We start from the raw sequence: 23,571 nt of genomic DNA, 5'->3' as shown, positions 1-23,571 counted from the left end.
AACACAAATGTACGTACTTATAGTATATACATGGCAGTAAGGAGAACAAGACTTACGATGTCTAAGAAGATTGCCTTAAGGTACCACACCTTGGATTACATTTGCTTTTGATTTACGTTTGATTACGTTTTAATTACATTTGCTTCTTCTACAAATGGTCAGACTGCTATTCATATTGAAATTGGGCACACTTTTTATTCAGTAAAGCCATCCTTTATCTTATAAAATAACTTGAAAATGACATTCATTTTTTAAAACCTTCAATAAAACCTCCAAAGGTATCTATTAGTACATTTCTTGTAAAGGTATCTAAGGTAGATAAAAAATGAACTGGTGGGTATATCGTGCAAGGACAGAAGAAGTATGCTTTTTTCCTTTGCATTTTTCCCGTGATTCATCATGTCAGTGTATGTTTAGGATGTCAACAAACAGATTTTCCAGAATGCCACCTACTTAATAAATACCTGGGTTCCACAACTTACCACATTCTGTTTTTTCCATTCTTGATTGAAAAAGAGTGTTTTTCTGTCTCAGTATTGCAACCATCTAAAGAGTAGCAGTTGAGGATTCATTGATACAGAATTCAATTAAAATTCTTAAAAATGAAATGAGAACCTCTTACTGGAATAATAAAAAACACATAAATAGATAGAAACCCTGAAGTTTTATTTTTTCTTTTCTTTCTTTCTAGAGAATAAATAACGGTAGAGTAGGTAATGGGTAGATTGTGTCAAAATATGCAAAATTTAGGAAGTGGACATCAAGTTTGTCATAACATTTGAAGAAAGCTAGTATTCACTGACAAATGTCTCTGCTATTGCATGCCTTGGTATCTAAAGGAAATCTTTCAAATGTTCACTGTTCAAGCATTTCCTATTATTAAAGTGCAAGCATCTGTTGGGACTACAAGTAATAGGCAAGTATCAACTAATATAAAAATATTGGTTGGAAACCAATATTTAGTTGGTAAAGGGCTTGTGCTAATGGGCCAAACAAAATTTTCTGGGGATAGTAGATAGTTGAGTACTCAACAGGCTAAGGAAGAGGATCATTATGGAGAAAATGTAGGACACCCCAAAACAAACCATCTATTTCTTAATTTCTTGGAAATACCTGCCTGATCATGCTACACTAAAATATTTGGCCAATAATGTATAGGCTGATGTGCTGGACCCAAAATAAAAAGAGCGGTTTTAGAAACACAGTGTTTGTACCATTTTTACCTGGTTTGTCAGACTGAAAAACATTGCAAAGGTCATTCTTACTTCATGATGTTTTACATTTGACAAAAATCAGTAAATTTGAAGGAGAGTGAAACTGGATGAGAATAGGTTGGTTGCAGCCTCATCATGCAATCAGACACGAACTCAAAACAGCTGCTTGACCAGCACCAGCCAGGAAGATGCAAGTCCAAGGCATAAAACATTATTGTCCCATGGGCAATGCCAGCAATGGTTTATTAATTAATTCCTCCAAGAGATATTTGAAATGCATAGTTTACTCTCAAAGTTTATAAAACAATTTTAATATTAGCAATGATAGGATTCTGACTGATTGTATATCTCTTCTTTCAAAAGCAAATACTACTTTATTTTTAAAGTGGAGGAAGCCGAAGTGGCTCAGTGGTTGAATGCCTGTTTCCCACATACAAGGTCCAGGTTCACTTCCTGGCCTTGGTACCTCAAAATAAATAAATATATAGAATAGAATAGGAGAGAATAGAATAGAATAGAATAGAATAGAATAGAATAGAATAGAATAGAATAGAATAGAATAGAATAGAATAGAACAGAACAGAATAGAATAGAATAAAGTGGGCACATAAAATCTACTCCTGATACTCTGAAGCAACATACATTGTATTACATATTACATATAGAGATTTTGTGTATAATATATTTATTTGCATACAGAAATATGTATTTCTATTGTACATTTTAAACTTTATTTATAGAATATGTATATTAAGCATACAGCATATTCCATGAAGATACATTAAATATGCACACAGTTCATGCTGCAGCGTGCACCCTTTTTAAGAGAAGCATATTTAAGAGGCATGGTATTGTATAAACATGCTGAAAATATACTTTGCACAATTTCATCCAGCTTTGGGTGCTTTCCTAATCTATTTGCAACATCAGTGCTATGATTGTTGAAAGGGGTATTATTAAACTTGGGGGAAGGCAACTACCAATGAACTAAGGAGAAGAAAGTAAAAGTAGACTACATTTCTAAGTAAATATTGTTATTATTTTGACCTCCCATCTTCCTCAATGTCATGATCAAAAAAAGCAGAAACTGACAAACAGTAGGTGTATGTGGAACCTCCAGCTTTCACATTTCAAGCTGGAAATCTTATTCCCTGTGACTTATTATATTGGTGACTTTGTCTTGCCACTTGGGCGTTAGTATTTAATTAAGAATGAAGTAGTAAAGAGGTGATCTTTTTTTCCTCCAAGAAATAAACTTGTTTTTTTGACTTGTTTTCACACTCATAAGCTCCTCTTCTTTTAAGACCACACTAGGATATTTACATTATTGCTATGAAGAAACAATAAAGACTTAACAAATACTAGCCTTTCATGGGAAAAAAAGGGGAAATTATCATACTGTTTTTGAAAGACTCTCTTAATGCTTTTGAAAGGAAAAATGGCAAATCCGAAAGAAACCGATTATATTAACCACTGCTATTTTAATGGCTGACTAAGACAATATCAATTGACTGTACTCTGTGGCAATCATAATTGATCATTAGGACGTTGGAAACAATGTGCTTATGTGCTTGGTTTGGTTACTATGGATATATAGATGAGGCCTGTGTTCCTAACCTGTGATTTAAAAATATACCAGATTCTATGGATGACCATGTTTCTGATACAAAATTAACGAGCATTATTTTTTTCAAACAAGTGAGAAATTTACTTGGATATTCTGATTGTTATGCAGGACTCTTCCCACTTATAGGAAGTAAACTCTAGAAATCCCTTAAAATGGATCAGGGGTCTCAACTTTGGTACTATTACTGGGGGTCGGATAATTGTTGGTTGTAGGGGGCTCTCTTGTGCATTGTAGGTTGCTAAGCAACATCCATGGACTCTTCCCACTAGATCAGGGGTTCTAAACCTCTTGGGGGTCTGTGGAAAGATTTCAGGGGGTCTGTGAGTTTGAACTGAAAAAAATCAACTTTTATCTTTATTTTCTCTGACCTTAACTGAAATCTAGCATTTCCTTCACTTATGAATATATGCAATGAATTACAGCAGTATTCATTTCATATCACATTACAATTGTTGCATCTCAAAAATCGCTTACGCTCATCCATACTTCGAAATTATGGTAGTTTGCCCCAACACTAGTTGAATGTCATAAAACTATTTGCTGCTATACTCTGAAAAGGGGTCTGTGGTTTTCACCTGACTGACAAAGGGGTCTGTGGAACAAAAAAGGTTAAGAACCGTGCTTTAGATGCTGATACTTCCCCTCCTGACCCTGCCGCTCAGTTGTGACAACCAGATTTGTCTTCCACACATTGCAAAATATTCCCTGGGGGCAAAATCAAACCTGGTTGAGAATCACTGAAATAAACAAATCCATCAAAATTAATGCAAAAATCTTTGAATACAGTCTCCATTCATTTCCAGTCAAGTAACACTTTCAGTATTCTTTCCATTTTTCCATTTATGGTTCACAAAACTTCCATGCAGTGTCAGTTTATCTTCAATTTTTTCCTTAATACTTGACAGTTTCCCTTTCAATAAGGTGGTGGTGGGTGTGTTGCAGATGAAGGAGAGAAGGAAGAATGAGAAGGATTCAGTGACATCAAAGACTAAGAGGCAGGTTGGCTGATGTTGGATTGGGTTTTTAGAGCAAATCGCCAAAAGGCCCAAATCCTGAATCTAAAGGGTTCATTCCATCTGAAATAGAATCTACATCATAGTAGTATGACAGGTTAAAAAGTTAAATATTTGGCCAGTCAAATGTTCAGTTTACATAAAACCAAACAACCTAATGACTTGATATTCTTTCCATTCATTTAAGTAGTTGGTTTGCCAAAATAAAATAAAAATAAATGTAGATTTCAAAATGTAAAAATTTGTCCTGAAGTGATTGTAGAATAAAAGGAATCTATATGAACTAATATTGTGTGTTTATACATAGGATAGTTGGGAGAAAAATGGCTAAAGTTACTTTAAAAAGTTATTTTTTATGAAGGGTAAGTCAGTTACAAATAATATTGGCAATTTGTTTCTTACTAACTGTTCTTTTCTACTGTTGTTTCTGTCCAAATTGTTGAGATGCCATCAGTGAGGAAAGTTATATAAAGCAATTCTAAGTGCTACAGTCTAATACTGATGAATTCATCATGCAACTCACATCATTATTACTGGACAAGATACCATAAAGCTCAAAAATCTAAAATGCAAAATATGAAATTTGAATAGGCATTTTTATAAATTTATTTTCAATTGATTGGGCCATCTTTAGAAAATCTGATTGGAAGACTTATATCAAACATAGAAAGAAAGATGAGGGCTAAAAATAAGTTAAATGTTAATTACGATAATCCTATTTTATTTGAATAATCAAATAAAAATCTCTAAATTGATGAGATTCTATATAAAGCCATAATTTGGATATGAGTTCCTGACATGCTTTTTTATGGTTTAGAATTAGGAAGATAGTAAGAAGTGGCACAGATATAGCCACCTTCTGTTAGATTCTTCTAAGTTCACTTAGCTCTGGTTTGTTCTCCACTACATTTCTATTACAGACATTTCTAAATTTCTATTGAGAGAATTTTGAAGTTAATAATCATGGGGAGATATGAGAAATTGAGAAATATGAAACAGTTTCAGTAACTGGTTTTGAGTTATTCTTTTTCCCCTCATTTGGTCATAGAATGCTTATAGACAACCTCATCTGATTTTATAAACAGTATCTCATCCTTTAGCAGAAATTGGAGAAATTGTCTTACTCTTTGGGGATTAAACCAGAAGTTACTGGTAATTTGTGAGTGTGTTTATCCAGTTTAGGGTTCCAAATGAATAAAGCAGCATCCTCTTCCTTCTGACAAAGGCCAGAAGTTCATGTTTTACAAGTTAACATTTCATACATGGGTCAGGCAGACTCAGCTTTTAAACAGAATGCTCTTCCAACCCTCTATTTTTTCATCTCAAAATTCATCTGGCCTTAGTAAATTTTCTTCAGTTAGATTGACCATGATTTAATTTGATGAAACCTCAATTTTACAAATGATTTTGGTTTCTCAAGCATATTTATATTTTAGGTGGGCGAGTCTTTTAAAATAAAAGTTTAGCTTAGAAGAAAATCAACTTGGTGGAAATATTTCACACAAAGGATCATAAGTGAATTAAATTCTTACGGGCTTTTGGACCCATCCCCCCCCCCCCCATCAAGTTCAATGGACACAGTGGGCAAAGGTGAAGAGCCTATTTTCTTGGCTACACCTAGCTGGATTTAGTGAAAGACCTGCAGGTTTTGCTTATCTGCAATGTAGAACAGGGAAGTACAAAAAGTAATGTCGTAAAAAAAATGATGCGATAAGTTTGTTGTTTGTTTGTTTCCTTTTGTTGATGGGAAAAGAAAAATGTGAAAAATAAGCATGTATTACATTGCAATCTTCCAAATGATACTATGGTAAAAGAATAATGTTTACTTAACACTCTGGAGACCATTCCTCCATCTTTACTTCATATTTTTCTTCAACCTCCTCATCGTATATTATCTATTTCTTTATAGTTTAGGTTTTCATGTTAGCTTGTAATTGTGGCATTTCATCCTCATATGGACATATGGAAATATTTTTAAAATGTTTTAAAAAAAGGAACGAGATTATTCTTCATGTGCAGAGACTGATAAACTTGTAGATTCAGAAGCCCTTCTTCAAGAGAGGACAAGAACGCATGGAACATTCCTTCAATTCACAATTCCAATTTGTCTCTTCCATTGTCGCATTGCTCCTAAACTGACAATGTTTATAAGGTGCAAGTTTATTGAACTGGAGCACAGGCATGATAGGAGTGTCACTATTGGGTTCCTTAATTGCACATTCCATCATAAGACTGTAAAGTGCAATGGCTGAGATTTTAAAATTAGGAGCTGTTATATCTCTTTTATTTTTCCCAAGGCTTCCCTTGACCAATTACCTTCTTTACAAAGACACTTTACCTTGTAGCGCCTATGTTCTTGTAATGACACATGAGAAGGTGTTTAAAGGTCTTCTTGAAGGTGGCGTTACAAAGCGCATAGCAGGCAGGATTGATGGTACTGTTGATGTAACAGAGCCAATAACCAATTGTCCACACAGTGTTGGGGATACAGGGTGCACAGAAAGTGTTAATGAGCACCATGACATTATAGGGCGCCCAGGTGATTATGAACGCCAACAGAATAGCCAAGATTGTCCTGGTCACTTTTTTTTCCCGGGAAGGAGGAGGCTTCTTTTTCGCAGGCTGCTTTGTCATCTTCACAATCTTGCGGGCTACAATGTTCTGTTTTTCATCCCCATTCTGACCTGAGGAACCCACTAGCTCCACGGTGGTGTTAGTAGGGGTACATGAGTCCCCTTTATGGGTCTTGGTGACAATTTTGATGCATGTTTGTTTAGAGTTCTCTTCTTTGGAATGGCCCAGCGAAGTGGAAACTGTGTTTTCATCTTGGGTTATTTCATCATCTCTCATATTAGAAGCGACAGCACTGACAGAGGTGGAGTCATTGGAGCTCTCTTTCTCCTCCCCCTGAACACAGTTTTCTGTCACAGCATCTCTGGGGGCTTTGCCATTTTGGATTTTGTTGTGCTCCAAGCCATCGTCACTGCCGGGCGTGTTGTTGTTGTTTGGCTTCACTATCCTTCCTTGCACCAGACTTGGAGAAACTGGCTCTTGGTTGGCCACGGGCTCCTTTTTGTCCTTCTTAATCCTGCTCTTGCTGGCTCGGGATATGTGCCAGTATAGCACAGTCATGATGATCACTGGCAAATAGAAGGCTGCAATGGCAGTGCCAAAGGTGACGGCAGCGTTGGAAAAAAACTGAATGTAGCATTCCCCATCCTCCACAGTTCTCACCCCGACAATGAACTGCCAGAAGAGAATGGCTGGAGCCCAGAGGATGAAGGAGAGGACCCAGGCAGCTGCAATCATCATACCTGCCATTTTCGTGGTCCGCTTAACAGGGTAGGTCAGAGGTTTGGTGACACAGAAGTACCTGTCAAAGCTGATGATGAGCAGATTCATAACGGAGGCATTGCTGACCACGTAGTCCAGGGCTAGCCAAAGGTCACACACCACAGGTCCCAAAGGCCAGTAGCCAATCACAGTGTAGAGGGTATATAAGTTCATGGAGAAAACACCTATAATAAGGTCAGCACAGGCCAAGCTGAACAAAAAGTAATTGTTGACGGTCTGGAGGTGGCGGTTGACTTTAATGGAGACCATGACCAGGATGTTCCCAATAATGGTCACCAAACTGAGCGATCCAGCCACCAGGACAATAAACACCACTTCAAAAGTCTTATAAGGACTGGTCAGAGCCAGGCCATTGTTAGAGGAGTTTGTTGAGTTATTCATTTTGTGTTCTCTAATCAGTAGCCAAGTAGCCAAATAAACATTTAAACCTGCAGGGAAATAGAATAAAATTAACAAATACAATATAAGCATTGCTTAAAAGTACATCAGATTTCTTCCTTCTATCATTTATTTACCTACATCATCTACTTATCATCTAAGCATCCCATCAATCAGTTCAACTGAGCATAATGCTGATGTACTTGAACTAAAAATAAACCAAAATTGTACCTAAACTTTCCAAAGTATCAAGAGTTTTCTGGAATGCACATAAAAATTAACAAACCTGTGAGTGGACAAAATTACAAAAGAAAGCATAAAAATTAGAATATTGTGTGTATGAATTTTATAGAAAATAGCATCTTTTCTTCTGGCAGCGCTAAGCCTTTTTCATAATAAAAATGATGATAACAACAATTAAGGACAACATAATAATGCTTTATTCACCATTACACTCCCTCCAATTAGGATTATTTTTCTCTGACCTCCTTTTTACCCTTATAATCAGTATCACCTAATTAGCATTTCAAATATTCTTTAGTTTGCAAAAGAATATTTGTTCATTAAATGCATATTAATATGACTGTACAATTTTTTAATATGCTTTCTTTTTCAAGTCACTGTTAAATCTATTTTCTTACTGTTATTCATGCCAAAAGCACTTTTGGTACAGTCAGGATGAGAATTAATTTTCCTTTCAGATGGGAATTCAGACTCAGAAAGGTTAAGTAATTAATTTACACAAGGCCACATATCAAATCAATTGTAGAGAATGAGACTATGAACCTTGTTTGCTCATTCATTCATTCTTTCATCATTAATTCATCATTCACTTTGTCCTAACAAAACTATTGAACAACTTCTCTGCATTAGGCACAATGATCCATGCTGGGAATTCAGTGATAATAAGGACAAGGTGCCTGCCCATGAAAGGCATGTGCTCTGGACCAGAGATGGATTGGGAAAGAGACAATTACTAAACCCCAGTGCACTTTCTGCTACCCTACCCTATTGCATTTAAGAAACATACAGTCTTCATTTTTAAGATAATGCACTGAGGTCTGGTGACTCTCGAGTGACCATTCAAAGGGGAAAAAGAATGTTGGGGATTTAGGAAAGAAAATTAAGTGTTCATCATATGAGGCTTCTGGAGTTATGCATCTGAAGGAAATGCCAGTCCAAGTTTCATCTCCCCTTGAAAAAAGGGTGGTCACTTGCGGGACAGAAATAAGCAATATTCAGAAATTATTTGTTGGCATTTCAAAACTCAGAAATCTCTATTAATTCATATCCCATTAATTAATTAAAGTAATGATATAAGGTACAAATGAGGCAGCAGTTTGCCTTTGAACTCGGTATAGAAAATAATTAGCTAAGCATCACCATAGCATAAGTAAAATTTAAAGAAATGGTTTATTCTACTTCAAAAAGCAAATTATCTTCAAGCATTGTAAAACACGACTTAATAACATAAGAGGGGCTTGGAGTTAATAAATAAGACCCAAACTCAGAAGCTATAACAAGATATATATGTAAGTATTACAATAAACATTTTAAAATTTTGCATAGAAAAAAAATTAAAGGCCAAAATAAAAATTAATCAGCAATATTTGCAAAGCACATGATGGATAATGAACTAATTTCCTTAATATAAAAAGAGTTTTGAAAAGGAACATGGAAAGACTAACAATCTAATACATTGATATACTGGTTATATCAAAGAAAAAATATATACTAATGATTTATAAACATAGAAATGATACTCCACCTCACACAATTTAAAAAAAAGTAAATCTAAATAGTTAAGAAAACATTTTTCCATTCACTGTATTAAAAGTAGTATTATTATTCACAATTGGTGGGAATATATATTGGATAACCTCTTTGGAGAGAAATTTTGCAATACAAAATTTAGCCTGTAGGTTCTGAAGCAATATTGAAAAGTTCACTCAGGAGTGCTATTGATTTTAACTTACAATTTTAACTTACATTTTAACTTACAATTTTAACTTATATTTTAACTTACAAAATTGTGTATCAAGAAACTGCTAAACCTAGTCACCTGAGAGAATAAAATGAGGTATCAGTGGTTGGGCCAGAAAAAGAATGTAAAAAAAGGTCTTTTACTTTTGACATAGCCTTCATGATATTGTTTCATTCTTTTATTATGAACTTGTTCTTTTATAACTTAATAAAACACAGATTTTCAGGCTCACTTCAGACCTCCTGCTTCAAAATCCCTAAGCCATGTCAGGAAAGACTTCCAATGCCTCTCTTCTTTTACTTCTTTAAAATATGGTTCATGATTTATTGCTCCACCATTTTATACCCTAGACTTTCTCTGTAGTTTTGGTCCTCATCCATCACATAAACATTCCCAAGTGTCTCTTGCATTTTAAATTTAGGGGGAGGAAATTCTTCCTTTAATCCTGAATTCCCTTTGGACATTACAATAAGCAGCCTGGTTTAACGAAAGAACACTATAACAGGCCCAGAGGGATGGCTGGAGAGGTTTGTAGAGGCTTCATCTTGGAGATTGTAAGAAGGACCCTGTGGGTCCCATTACCATCATCTTGGCGCTCAAGGGAACATTCTGGGCCATCTAATGGCCTCCTGCCTGCTCCCATACTTTCTGCCAACTCTGGGTAATAAATAGCTTATGAATTTATACCTTGATCCCATTTCTCACTACCATTTCCTTATATTAAATCCTATGTACCTTAACCTTGAAATAAGCAAAGCCTTACAAAATTCACAATCTCATCCCTTGCATCGTTTCAGAAGCATCTCAGACACTTTTCTAAAAATCCACATTCAAGGCAATTACATGCAGTTCTCCACACATGACATTTAGTTTTGTTGATTTATCAATTTCACATTCTTTTCTTTTCCTTCTACCTTAAAAATGTCTCTCCCTCATCCACTTCCAGCCTTATATCCTTATATCTCACCTGTCTGCCTCCTATGCAACCTTTCGACATCACCTGCTGAGACCCTTTTGATAGCCCTTTGTCCAGCTGGTTCCTTTCCCATACTTTCTTCCATAGCAGTCCACATCTCATCTGTGTTTTGCAATTTCTATTTACTTGGTTTTAGGGGGATTTGGGTTTTTTAAATCTGAGTTAATCATATTCATACTATAACTGACATCCTTCTTGGTCCTTGAAAGAACGCTTGCTTTCTTATTTTTAATTCATAAATAATTTTCTTTTCCTTTATTTCTAATTCTTATATCCCATTATCCCTCTTCTTTTTTCAGGACTAGCTTTGATGTGCTTGGACTATTTCTTTGGTTACATATGGAGAGCTGGAAAATAAGGTTTCTCCTTTGTTTCTGACTTTAATTTACTAAATGATCTTTTGCTCTAGATCTTGTTCTGTTGTTGTTTTAGCTTTCGCTCACTACCTTGATTTTAGAAATGTTTTATGTTGCTCTAATTATTTCAAATTATTACATTGATTCCATCATAGGCAACTCCTGAAATTTTGAAATGATTTTCCCTAGAGATGGCCATGCTTCAAACCCCCTGAAATGATGCTGAAATGAAATTTTTCATGTTGCATTATGGACTGGAGTATGAGTTTTCCCATAAGTTTTAGCTAGCAGTGACACTGGACAGGTAGAAGCATAAGTGTACTTCTAACTGCCAGATTGCTCTCCAGGGTGGCTGCAATAGATCTCACTTTGATCAAGTTAGTCCTGTTTCATAACAATCTTAAAACAATTGGTATTATGTAACCTCTACTATTTGCCAATTCAGTAGAGGCAAAGTGTAACATTTTGTTTTAATTTGCATTTCTCTGATTACTAGAAGGCTGAACACATTTTTCCCCTTTTGGGTTTCCATTTTTGTGGATCCCTGGTTCATACCTTTGATCCACAGGCTACTGACTGATACATCTGTTTATGAATTTTCCTTCTTCACTAGAAAAGCAGTGAATTTTGACTTGTTAGTTTTTGTAGCTTTCTCATCCAGCTCACTGCCTCAAATATAACTGGTACTCAAAATATTTGTTGAATCAATATAGAATCAACAATTAAAATTATTAATGCAAACCTTGTTTTCCTAATCAGTGAAATTGTTTCAATTGCACTACTCTTTACCAACACTTTCTTTGCCATTGTTCATGTAATTTTATATTCATGTAATTTATTTGATTAAAATGATTTCACTAATTCATTCATTATTCCAATTATCCATCATTAGCTCAGGTAACTGCAAGAATTCTGATTTGCTTGTAAGCAGAACTTTTATCTATTAACTACATAACTTCATGGACATTTTTGGAATTGAGTTATAAGTATAAGCTGCTTCACAAAATGTTCACTTTAGTGGGCTTTGATAGAAAAATTCCAAAAATTTGTTGAATATCTTATTTGACACTTTAATTTTTTCATTACATCGTCTTTGATAAAATACAGGACCACATTTATTCTAGTTGTAAACAGATTTTTAGTAATTTCCTCTAGATGGTAATTTATAAATATTTATGTTAATGACTAGTCCTTTGAAATCAACTAGCCTGATGCCTTATTTCATAGATTAAGAAGCCATAAGAGCAAAAAAGTGTTTGTCCATGGTTAATTGGTTCTTGCTATTACTGGTGCTAATAATAATAAATAGGATTAATATAAAATTTTACATTAATATAGCACTGTATGAGTCTCACTTTATCACTTTATCTACTTTTATTTATTTATTTATTTAATTTTATTTATACACTCACCTCCTCTTCCTCCTCCTAGTTTATCATGGGCTTGACTATTAGTTTTCTAGTTAAAAATATAACTAAAAGAATATACTATTTCAAAACTCTCGAACATGTATTATTACTTCTGTAGCCAGTATATCAAGTACAAACGTGTTACTTAATATTAATAGCTCTATAAAAATCACCAAACTGGTTTTAGCATCCTCTTTCAACAAAGGAAACTATGGTTATAGAATAGGCTAAGCAACTTGTCTTTGGCCTCAAGGCTAGTGAATAAATGATGTACAACTAGAACTGACATACTTACCCTTCAGTCAGATATTCTTTCCCTTTTTCCTCCCATTTGGAGAATTATACTTGATCCAATAATTTGTAAAATTGTTAGGTGCCTAGGTAGTGATGAATGACACTAGGAGGTTGCTAATTAAAGATTCTATTTGGGGACACCTGGAACTCTTACCCAGGTAGAAAATAGTAAATTTATATAATATTTAAATTCCTAGTTGCTATCACAGCCCCTTAGTTTTCAGAGTTATAATTGTTGTTTGGTTACAAGTAAAAATGGAAAACCTTTCTCTCAGAAGCAAGCACAAGTATTTGAAGGCTAGCATTCCTTTCTCCCAGCATGATATACAGGCTATGCAAGGACAGTTTCTCTCCCATTAAAGAAAGCAGCTTTCTCTGGTAAAACTCTGGCTGCTTCAGCTGTTTACATTTCTGTAACATTTTTACTTCTGGTGTGGAATAATAGGGTGCTATTAAAGCAATAATGGTTACATCATTGATGCAATAATGTAACCACAACAGACTAAACAGTGAAGATGACCTTCAAAGGATTCGACATCTTAATATGGTAATTGTATAATAATGCATTTGGTAGTTTACAATGTCAGTTTATGACTAAGTCTGTGAAGTACTATGAAAACTTAGAAGATAATTTTTCTATCCTTAGTTTCTTCACTAGCTGAGTCCCTATAGATAGCAGTGAAGAATGTACCATGGTTAAATATTATCCTTGAAAAGTATGGGTGCTAATCTCTGCTCTTAATTATTAGCTATATGGCTCCAAGCAAGTCAACTTAATTTTCATGAATTTTAATTTCCTTTTTTCTCAAACAGGAATAATAATGATCTTACTTTTCCCTTAGAGTTGTGGTAAGGCTAAAATGGAGATAATATATCTGGATGATGATCTATAAATGTTAAGCATTATGGAAAAGTTATTAACTTTTATATTTGTGGCATGAGTATAAATTAAACACTTTTCTTAATCATCAACAAAAAATTGGGGGGGAAAAGTGTGATTGCATGTGTGTGTGAGCATGTGTGTGAAATAACCCAAAAGTGGAGAGGGGTAGGTGAAGTGGTAGTGGTAGTAATTAAGATGGATAATAATTAACAGATATTGAACATAATTTTCTTCACATAAAGCTCCCAAGGTAATTGGCATTTTTGCTATTCACTTTTTATAAGTGTTGAACTACTATTACTATAGATCAAAGAATTAAGTTGAGATTCAAACCTAACACAGAATAACACAGGCTGTTGACTACAGTTGATCGCCATTAAAGTAATTATTTATTATTTGTCTGAGAAAGAGCCTTAACAACACCAATGGCTTACCCAAAATATTCCACTTCTGACCTGCCATGAATAAGCCCTAACACTTGTCTTTAAGCTGGGTCCTTGGTTTAGAAAGTAGATTGAGGATCATTGTGTCCTCATCAGTGTAGTGGCTTTGGGCAGGAAATGCTCATAACAAAACATGTGAGGTGCAGGGTGAGCCTTGCCATGGGAACATGTGAGAGTTAAAATATACATTTTCCCAAAAGCAGTCACCATAAAATTATATCAGGGAATTCTTGCCGTCCTATTAGAGAATGTAGCAGAACTCCCCAGATGTGAATTCAATATTCTTTTGATTATTGTGTGGGTCGCCACCTACCAAGACAATGCCCCATGAACACTTGAACATATTCACATGCCTTAGAGGCAGGCTCCAGGTGAACCTCTCCCCACATGTCCCCCCATCACTGACACCCTGCACCAGTGATACACCCCTGCCACATGTGTGACCTTTCTGTGATCAAAAACATCTCCAGAAATGAAGCCAACAAAATAACAAAATATAATTAATAAGAAAATGAAATAAAAGTAATAGTTTTAAAAATTAACAAAAGAAATACAAAACATTTTAAAAATTTGAAACAATATAAAAATTTTTAGACATTGTATCTTTCATCACTGTAAGATCTGTTGTCTTATATATACCATGAAATTTTCTTCTGTATAATCCCCCAGTGTTTTGTTGTTTTATTTTATCTTCAAAGAAGTTTTAGGTTACAGAAAAGTCATATAAAAAATATACCCCCTGAGCACAAGGGCAGTACCTAGTGAAAGAAAACAGACCATTATGGCAGGCCCTTGATACTGATGATTGTACTTATGAACATTTTCTTGTGAAATTGAAACTTATCTTAGTATTATACATTGTCTAAGAGTTACCTCCTGAAAGCCTCCTTGTTGCTCAAATGTGCCCTCTCTCTAAGCCAAACTCAAGATATACTCCAACCCCCCACACCATGGAATACAACTCCTGGGATCCTGGGAATGGGCCTCCCTTGCACTGAGGGATTATTACTAGTGCCAATGAATAATGCATCCAGAAAAAGACCTTGACTAGAAGGGGGAAATGGTAAATACAAATGAGTTTTTATGGCTAAGAGATTTCTAAGTGAGTCAGGAGGTCATGCTAGGAGTTACGCTCATGCATGTATCAGCAGGATCTCACTGATTGCCACAGTAAACAGTGCCTCAAACAGCAGGGTTCCTGGGGGCTCTAGAGATATCCGGACACAATAAGCAGGGCAGACAAGCTCATGAATTCAGCACCCTGTCAGTGGGCCTTACTCTGGAATGTATGCTCCCCAATGTAAAAGAGTTAGACTCATTTATAGTTTTCCTACACATGGCCCTTCTATTCCTTTTATTTGAACCTATAATTAGCACTATACTTGTTAAATTTATGTCCCAGAGACATAAATCTTGGCCCATTCATATGCCAGTTGAGCCCTGAATCTCAGCAGAGTTGCAACACCTACTATGCAGTTCACTGGAATCCCGCTTGACAGCAAACAAAAAGGCGAAGATGGGCAATGCCCATCCCAAGAAACAGAGAGTATCTGCAACTGCAAGCAAGATAGCTCCATCCACCTGCCCCATGGGATCTAAGTACCATCTCAATGAGAAACAGAGTGGGAATCACCATCCCCAAATCCTCAACTGGGGAATGAACAATGGACTAAAGTAGACTTATTATTATTCTATTCTAGACTTATTATTATTCTAGCAATGGAGGAAGTTTTATCACTGATATAAAGTCAGTAGCCCCCAGAGTTTCTGAGGGGAGGGAGGAGGAAGAATAGGTATAATATGGGGGCATTTTTGGGGCACTGAAATTGTCTTGCATGACATTGTAATGACAGATACTGGCCATTATATATTTTGTTATAACCTACAGAAGTATGTGGGACAGATATAAACTGTAATGTAAACCATAGTTCATAATTAGTAACAATGCTTCAATTTGTGTTCATCAATTGTAACAAAAGTGCTACACTAATGAAATACATTGCTAATGAGGAAAAGTGTGAGAGGGGAAAGGAGTGGGGCATATGGAATCCCCTATATTTTTTGGTGTAACGTTTATATAATCTAAAGCTTCTTTAAAAATTAAAAAAAAATTAAAAAAGAAAAAAGACTATCATATATCAATTGAAATACAACCTCTCAAAAGATATTCACATCTATGATGTAGAAATTCTAAATACTGACAATAAATAATTGATTATTCTGAATTGTCAAAGAGAAAACACTGATTAAAATGATCTTTGAAATAAAGTAATTCTGATATATAGTTACATACGTAGTGGAGAATTCAATAAAACAAATGCAATTTATTTCACACTGCCCAGGTCAAGCAGCATGCCTGATATAAGATCATTTTTACAGGGGTGTCTATAATGTAATAAGCTAATAATGAATTTATAAGTATATGAGCAATCTAAGTGCTATACTATTTTACATGCTATTTTATTTAATTCTCACAAAAACCCTGAAAATAATTACTATGTTTTTCAGTTTTATAGTTGACAATGGTAGAAAGCCAGAAAGTACTGGGGCTATGATTCCAAACTTAGGTTTGCGTGACTTCTAGGGTCACATTCTTTATACTGTACTACACTATAGCACAGAACCTGGTTTACTAACAGTTTCTGGAATGATAAGACCACTCAGGAACAAAATGCATCCATGACTGGTAACAACCGGAGTCCAGAGAGAAAAGATATGTAATTGTACAATGAATTTCAGGACAAGAAGGGATTTGAAAATCAAAGGAATTCACATTAAATTGAATGTAATGTTGGTTTTATTTCTTCAACTTGTGTTGATAAAATGGAAATTTATCTTGTATATTCTTATAGATTCCTAGTATCTGCTGCTATTTGAACACTTTACCAAATATGGCAGGGTGTTCTGGATACTTTGTCCATCTCTTTCAGCCACTGAAATCTAAGAAGCAACCTAATCACTGAGCAAACATAAGGGATAAAATTGTCAGCCTTGCCAAGGTTGCCTTAAACTTCCTCATATAAGAGAGTAAGAAGGCCTATGTCAACTTTAAAATTTTATGTGTAAGGGTTAAATACTACAGAGTTTCCTAAGATAATTAAAAGTTTACTTTAACAATATTCTGTCTAGATAGCTGTGTTTCATACAATATACTACTTTCTATTATAGAAACCATGAAAAATATAAGACTGATGCAATGTGTCATTACAGTAAAATTTGCCTACTGAAGAATTAGAAGATGATTCCTTAAGATGCCTTAAGCCATCATCTCTTCACTGTCTAAAGAATGGTAGACAACAATCTTAAAATTGTTTTGCCATCAATTATAGAGTAAATGGAATTTATTTACCTTTAAACCTTATGTAATATTTATATAAATACAATAAATGTATAATAATCTGATGAATGATACAGATTACCAATGAAGTATATAACCTATATTCTGTTGTAGATATTTTAATTAGTCATTAATTCCACTAATTTGTAAGTAGATTTGGAACAGGTATTTAAGAAGCTTTGAAAGAGTTTCTAGATAAGTGACACATGATGCAGGAAGGAAAAACAACAACAGAGAATTGGGGAAAGATTATTTAAGTAATTCTTGGGGGACAAAGTCCCTTTTCTCTAAAGAAAGGCTACACAGCTTTGATATTGATCAATGGTGACAATATTGTTTGCTTATATTACAGTGACCCTTACAAATCTTGAATGTGCTTAAATTTTACTTATAAAGGAGAGTTTGGGACTGCAATTGAGGAGACAGTCTGGCTCTGAGAGCTGACAATATTAACCTTCTACCTCTGAGTACTTTGACAATATCAGATGGAAATAGAGTAAATTGCCACTTTCTTTGCTTTAATCAGATTTTCCCTTTGAGCCAAGTAACACTGAGTCAGTTTACCTATTTAGGGCTTTTGATGGGCACTTAACTCTCGCTACATCAGTTTTAGTGGTGATAATAGTGGCAACAGTGGTGTTGATGGTGGTAATGATTGCAGTGGTATTCCTGATGGTGCTGGCGGTGATGGTGGTGGTCATGACAGCCACAGGGAGCAGTGGGACTGGGGCATTCTTATGCCCTGCTTGGAAATCAATCTCATTTTCTTCCCAAAACATTTTTCCTTTTCTTTCCCTCCCCACCTCTCCCCCTCCCCCCACCCCTCCCACTGCCATGCCCCTCCTCCTCCCACTCCCCTGCCCTGTTGTTTTTGCTGTCTGTATCCATTCACTGTGTGATCTTCTGTAGCTATTTCTCTTTTTGTCTTTTCGACTTTTCTTCTCTAGGATTCACTGGGATTTGATCCTGGGGACCTCTGATGTGGAGAGAGATTTCCTGTCAATTGCACCACAATTGACAGGAATTCCTGGTTTCTGCTGTGCGTCACATTGGCTTTACCCTTGTCTCTCTTTGGTTGCATCATCATCTTGCTGTGCGACTCACTTGTGTGGGCATTGGCTCACCGTGCGAGCACTCAGCTCACCACGTGGGCTCTCGTCTCACCACATGGGCATTGGCTCACCACGTGGACACCCGGCTTGCTGCATGGGCCCTCAGCTCACCACATGGCCTTGGATTGCCATGCGGGCACTTACATGGGTACTCAGCCTGCCAGGCGGGCACTCAGCTCACCGTGTTGGCACTTGGCTCACTGCACAGGCACTCAGCTCTCCACATGGGCACTGCTCACTATGCAGGCATGTTTTCCTTCTTCTTTTTCACCAGGAGGCCCCAGGGTTTGAACCCAGATCCTCCCATATGGTAGGTGGAGGCCTTATCACTTGAGCCACATCCGCTTCCCCCCAAAACATCTTATTGAATTACTGTTGTGAACAGCAACTCTTATGCCACCAAGTGGCTGAGGGGAGAGGAAATGAAGGAGGAATGGGTGAACCAAAAAATAGGACACATACCTGTGGAAAAGTAGCATATAATCTAAAGGAGATACACATTGCTGATAAAATTTCCAATTATCTAAAAGAACTCTGGACCAATACAATGCAGGTGCCAAGGTTCAGAATCTATAAAGGAGGCTTGTAAGAATGGGGAGAAATAAATATAAAACACTCCTCGGATACTTTTTTTCCAATGCATCTTTCTTTCCCCCTCCTCTTTTTCTCCTTCCTTTCACTATATGATTGTACCTGACATTTTGTATCATTTTTTTTTTACTCTGTTGTCAAGATTCTACATTATAATTTCTTCTCAGGAAAGTACAACATGCTAATGGTAGGTGTCTGCTCCCATGTATTAAGCCTGAAACAGATTTGCTTATTCAAACAATCAAACAAACAGAAAAAAACTCACTATGCTTCCCGTGTCATACACAGCTGCTGTTATTTTCTTCTCTTTAGTTTATTTGTATTTACATTTTGTAAAAACAGTCTTACATATGCAATGTCACCCATATTTGTATTTACATGAGGTTTCACTATGTTATACAGTTCCATGGTACATTTTTTAGCTTTCCTTCTAGTGATATATGTGACCTTAGACATACCCTTTCAACTACTGTCATTTCCATATAATAGCTCTGCTAGTTAAAAACACTGTGATGTGCTTTCACTATTTCTATGCATTTCCAAAGATTTATAAACAAACTTTTTACCAGTTCTGCACAGATTAACCATCAGCTTTCCATTCTCCACCTTCATTCTTTTTTCTAGTGACCTATATTCTAATTATTAACTCCATGAGTTTACACAATATATATTTAGTTCATAATAGTGCAAACGTACAGTATTTGTCCTTTCATGTCTGGCTTGCTTCACTCAATATAATGTCCTTCAGGTTCATCCATATTTTCATATGCTTTATGACTTCATTTCTTCTAATTCTTGTACAATATTCCATGGTGAGGGTGCACCACAATCTGTTTATCCATTCATTGGGTTGATCGACACCTGGGTTGTTTCCATCTTTTGGAAATTGTGAATAACGCTGCTATGAAAATTGGTGTGCAGATGTCTGTACGTATCACTGCTCTCAGTTCTTCTGGATATATATCTAGTAATGGTATTGTCAGTTAACATGGCAAGTATAATTCAACTTTCTTAGGAACTATCAAAGAGTCCTCCACAGAGGCTGTACCATTCTACATTTCCACCAACAATGAATAAGCATTTCTCCAGGTATGCAGTTAGATCTGCTTCAATTTTAGCTCCTTCTTCTTTTATTAATGTAAGTATTAAGGATTATACATTTCCCTCTCAGGACTGCCTCTGCAGTTTCCCATAGTTTTTAATATGTTGTTTTTTCATTTTTATTTATCTCAAGATATTTGCTGAATTCTCTTACAATTTATTATTTGACCCAGTGATTATTTAAGAGCATGTTGCTTAATCTCTCTATATTTATGAGTTTCCCCTTTTTCCATCCACTATTGATTTTCAGCTTCATTCTTTTATGATCAAAGAAAGTGTTTTGTATAATTTCAAACTTTTAAAGTGTATTGAGTCTTGTCTTGTGACCCAATATACAGTCTATGCTGAAGACAGATTCATGACTACTTGAAACGAATGTATATCCTGCTGTTTTGGGATGCAATGCTTTATACATATCTGTTAGGTCTAGTTCATTTATCATATTATTTGAGCTATCTGTTCCTTTATTTATCCTCTGTCCAGACGGTCTATCCAATACTGAGAATGGTATATAGAAGTCTCCAACTATTATTGTAGAGACACTTATTTCTTCCAGTGTCTGCCTTGTGTATCTTGGGGCACTCCAGCTTAGGTGCATAAATATTTATTCTAGTTATTTCTTCTTGGTGAATTGTCCCTATTATTAATATATAATGACCTTCTTCATCCCTTATAACAGTTTTGTATTTAAAATCCATTTTGTCTGATATTAGTATCACTACTCCAGCTCCATTTTGGTTACTACTTGCATAGAATATCTTTTTCCAACCTTTCCTCTTTAACCTGGTTGTATCCTTACATCTCAGATGAGTCTCTTGTATATAGCATATAGATGGTTAATATTTTTTTATCCATTCTATCAGCCTCTGTCTTGATTGGGGAGTTGAAACAATTAACAGTCAATTGTATTACTGTAGAGGTATTACTTTCTTCATCCATTTTATCCTTTGGCTTTCTGTTGTCATATCACACTATTGTCTGCCTTTTTTCTTCATTTTACCCTTCTTAATAATCTCCTTTCCATACTCTTCTCCAAGTCTCTCTCCCTCATTTTTTTCCTTTCAGGCTGCAGCACTCCCTGTAGTATCTCTTATAAGTCTAATCTTTTGGTAGCATACTCTATCAGTTTTTGTTTGTCTGTGAAGACTCTGAATTCACCCTCATTTTTGAAGGGCAGTTTTGCTGGATACAGAATTCTTGGCTGGAAGTTTTTCTCTTTTAGTACCTTAAATACATCATACCACTTTCTTCTTTCCTCCATAGTTTCTGATGAGTTGGCGCTTAATCTTATTGAGGATCTCTTGTATGTGATGCTTTGCTTTTCTCTTGCTGTTTTCAGAATCCTCTCTTTATCTCTGATATTTGTCATTTGAAGTAGTAGGTGTCCCAGAGTAGGTTTATTTAGATTTACTCTGTTTGAGGAGTGCTGTCCTTGGATATTGATAAATATGCCCTTCTTTAAGGGTTGGAAAGTTTTTGGCCATTATTTCCTCAAGTATTCTTTCTGTCCCCTTTTCATTCTCTTCTCTTTTGGGCACACTAATGATATATATGTTCATACATATCACATTGTCATTCAATTCCCTGAGATGCTTTTTTATTTCTTCCCTTCTCTTCTCTTTCTGTTCTCCTGTCTTTCTAGTTTAGATGTACTGTCTTCAAAATCACTAATTCTGTCTTTGAGCAATTCAAATCAGTTCTTATGTGCCTCTAAAGTATTTTTAAACTCTTTCAATTCTTTCATTACTGTAAATTCTATTACTTTTCTTTGCAATCTTTCAAATTGTACTTTGTGCTCACCCAATGTCTTCTTAAGATCCTTCATCTCTTTAGTCATATTTTCTTAAAATTCTTTGAATTGATTCAGGAGATTTGTGTGATTATTTTTAATTAATTGTCTTAAATCCTGTATCTCTTCAGGATATTTGGTTGTTCCTTTGGCTGGGCCATCTCTTCCTGTTCCCTAATATGGCTTGTAATTTTTTGATGATGTCTAGGTATCTGAATATGTTGATAAATTTACTCTGATGGACAATTTCCCTCTCTTGCTTATTATCTTTAATATTTAGTTCAACTTATTCTAAATCTTTAAAATTGCCCAACTTAAGTTGTCAAATAGGGCCAGGGACTCACTAATGGGGCACAGATTTTCTCCCAGAAGTTTGGGTTATTAGAGACCTAAAGCAATTTTTCTCTGAGCAATTTCCAGACAGGTTAGCAGATGGCACACATTGTTGTACTGTCCAGTGTAGGTGTTTCTTTCAATCTCCCCTGTCCTATGTTTTGATCTTGGCCAGAGCCAAGATTCAAAGCTCACTCTGCTGGCTAAAAACACTGATGAGAAGCTTCCTACCTCCCCCTCCCATTTCCCTTATAATAGCTGGCATGGAAGAAGATATCTGTTCCCCTCACAATCAGTTGCAGTGAGCCAGGGGTTTTATTTTGGCTGAATATTTTTGGGGGTGGGCATTGGGAGCCCTTCCTGTCAGACACAGGGATTTGGTAACTCACATTTGCTGTTTCGTTTCTTTGACTCTCTGTCCCTCACCCTTCTGAGAGTTGTGTAGCACTGTTCTGGTCTGCTGACCCCAAACCAGGTCCCTTGGACAACTTTTGGCCTTTTCGCCATTATTTTTGTGAAAGAGTTGAGCTTTGCCTACTTATTCCAATGCCATTTTCCTGGAACTCCTCATCTGATTTTTCAAGTTTTTAATTATTTCTCCAGAAATGTGTTAAAGTGTTCTTGAAGCAATGTGTGGGTTTTTTCTCATTTAGAGAACTGAAACACAGTACTGAAGACTTACCAGATTTTAACTATGTAAAATATTTGAATAAAAACCAATTTTAAAATGTATCCCATTTATCAAGTAGTACACTTTAGGTTGTCCACTTCTATAAAAAATGAAAAAATTATTTTTAAAAAGATCTAAATGAACAAATACTTATACACTTAGTTAAGGGATAGGTATAAAAATTTTATAAAAAGAATGGAAGTAATTACACAGCAAATTGATCCCCACATCTGTAATAGAAGAGAAATCATGAATTCTCCAATGTGAAATACAAGGATTTTCCAAGTTTTTGTCATTGTGTAAACATGTTCACAGTTTTGGTTGCCAGTCATTATCCTACTCTTAGTGACACTGGGACAGACTTCCACTCCATACTGGTCAAGCTATCTTTTCCCTTCTTCAAAACATATCCCAAACACTACCTTCTCTAGAAAAATTTTATGACTATAGGGAAAAGAGACCTAGAAGTAATTGAACTAGTACCTTTATCCTTCTCATTAATTCAATGGCACCTCTTAGCTATTTTTTCACACAATATACCTTCTGGAACAGGAATCTGTGAAAAAAAAAAAAGGAATAAACCTTTTTTTTTTTTTTTGACATTTTTAATTGAAATTCCATCAAAGTAAGGACCATGGCATTTTTTCCTTTTGTGGGGCAGGAATCTGACAGAATTCAAATATCGATGATGGATATAGTCTAGTAAA

General features: G+C 35.5%; 1 protein-coding gene across 3 annotated transcripts in view; it reads right to left on the bottom strand.

Moving 5' to 3' along the window:
* Nucleotides 1–1,428: 1,428 nt before the first annotated feature.
* CHRM2 (cholinergic receptor muscarinic 2) overlaps nucleotides 1,429–23,571 on the bottom strand; it is a 183,542-nt gene continuing 161,399 nt past the window's right edge. For all 3 annotated transcript variants that reach the window (XM_058297426.2, XM_004461664.5, XM_004461665.3), the window contains exon 3: nucleotides 1,429–7,636. In XM_058297426.2, the coding sequence (XP_058153409.1) occupies nucleotides 6,189–7,589 (1,401 nt within the window). In that variant the 5' untranslated portion in view covers nucleotides 7,590–7,636 and the 3' untranslated portion in view covers nucleotides 1,429–6,188. The remainder of the gene's footprint in view (nucleotides 7,637–23,571) is intronic.

The sequence above is a fragment of the Dasypus novemcinctus genome, chromosome 5 (genome assembly GCF_030445035.2).
Source record: "Dasypus novemcinctus isolate mDasNov1 chromosome 5, mDasNov1.1.hap2, whole genome shotgun sequence".
In the NCBI taxonomy this organism is placed as follows: Eukaryota; Metazoa; Chordata; class Mammalia; order Cingulata; family Dasypodidae; genus Dasypus; species Dasypus novemcinctus.
Note: the sequence above shows the minus strand (reverse complement) of the source record. Positions and strands in the feature narration are given on the sequence as shown.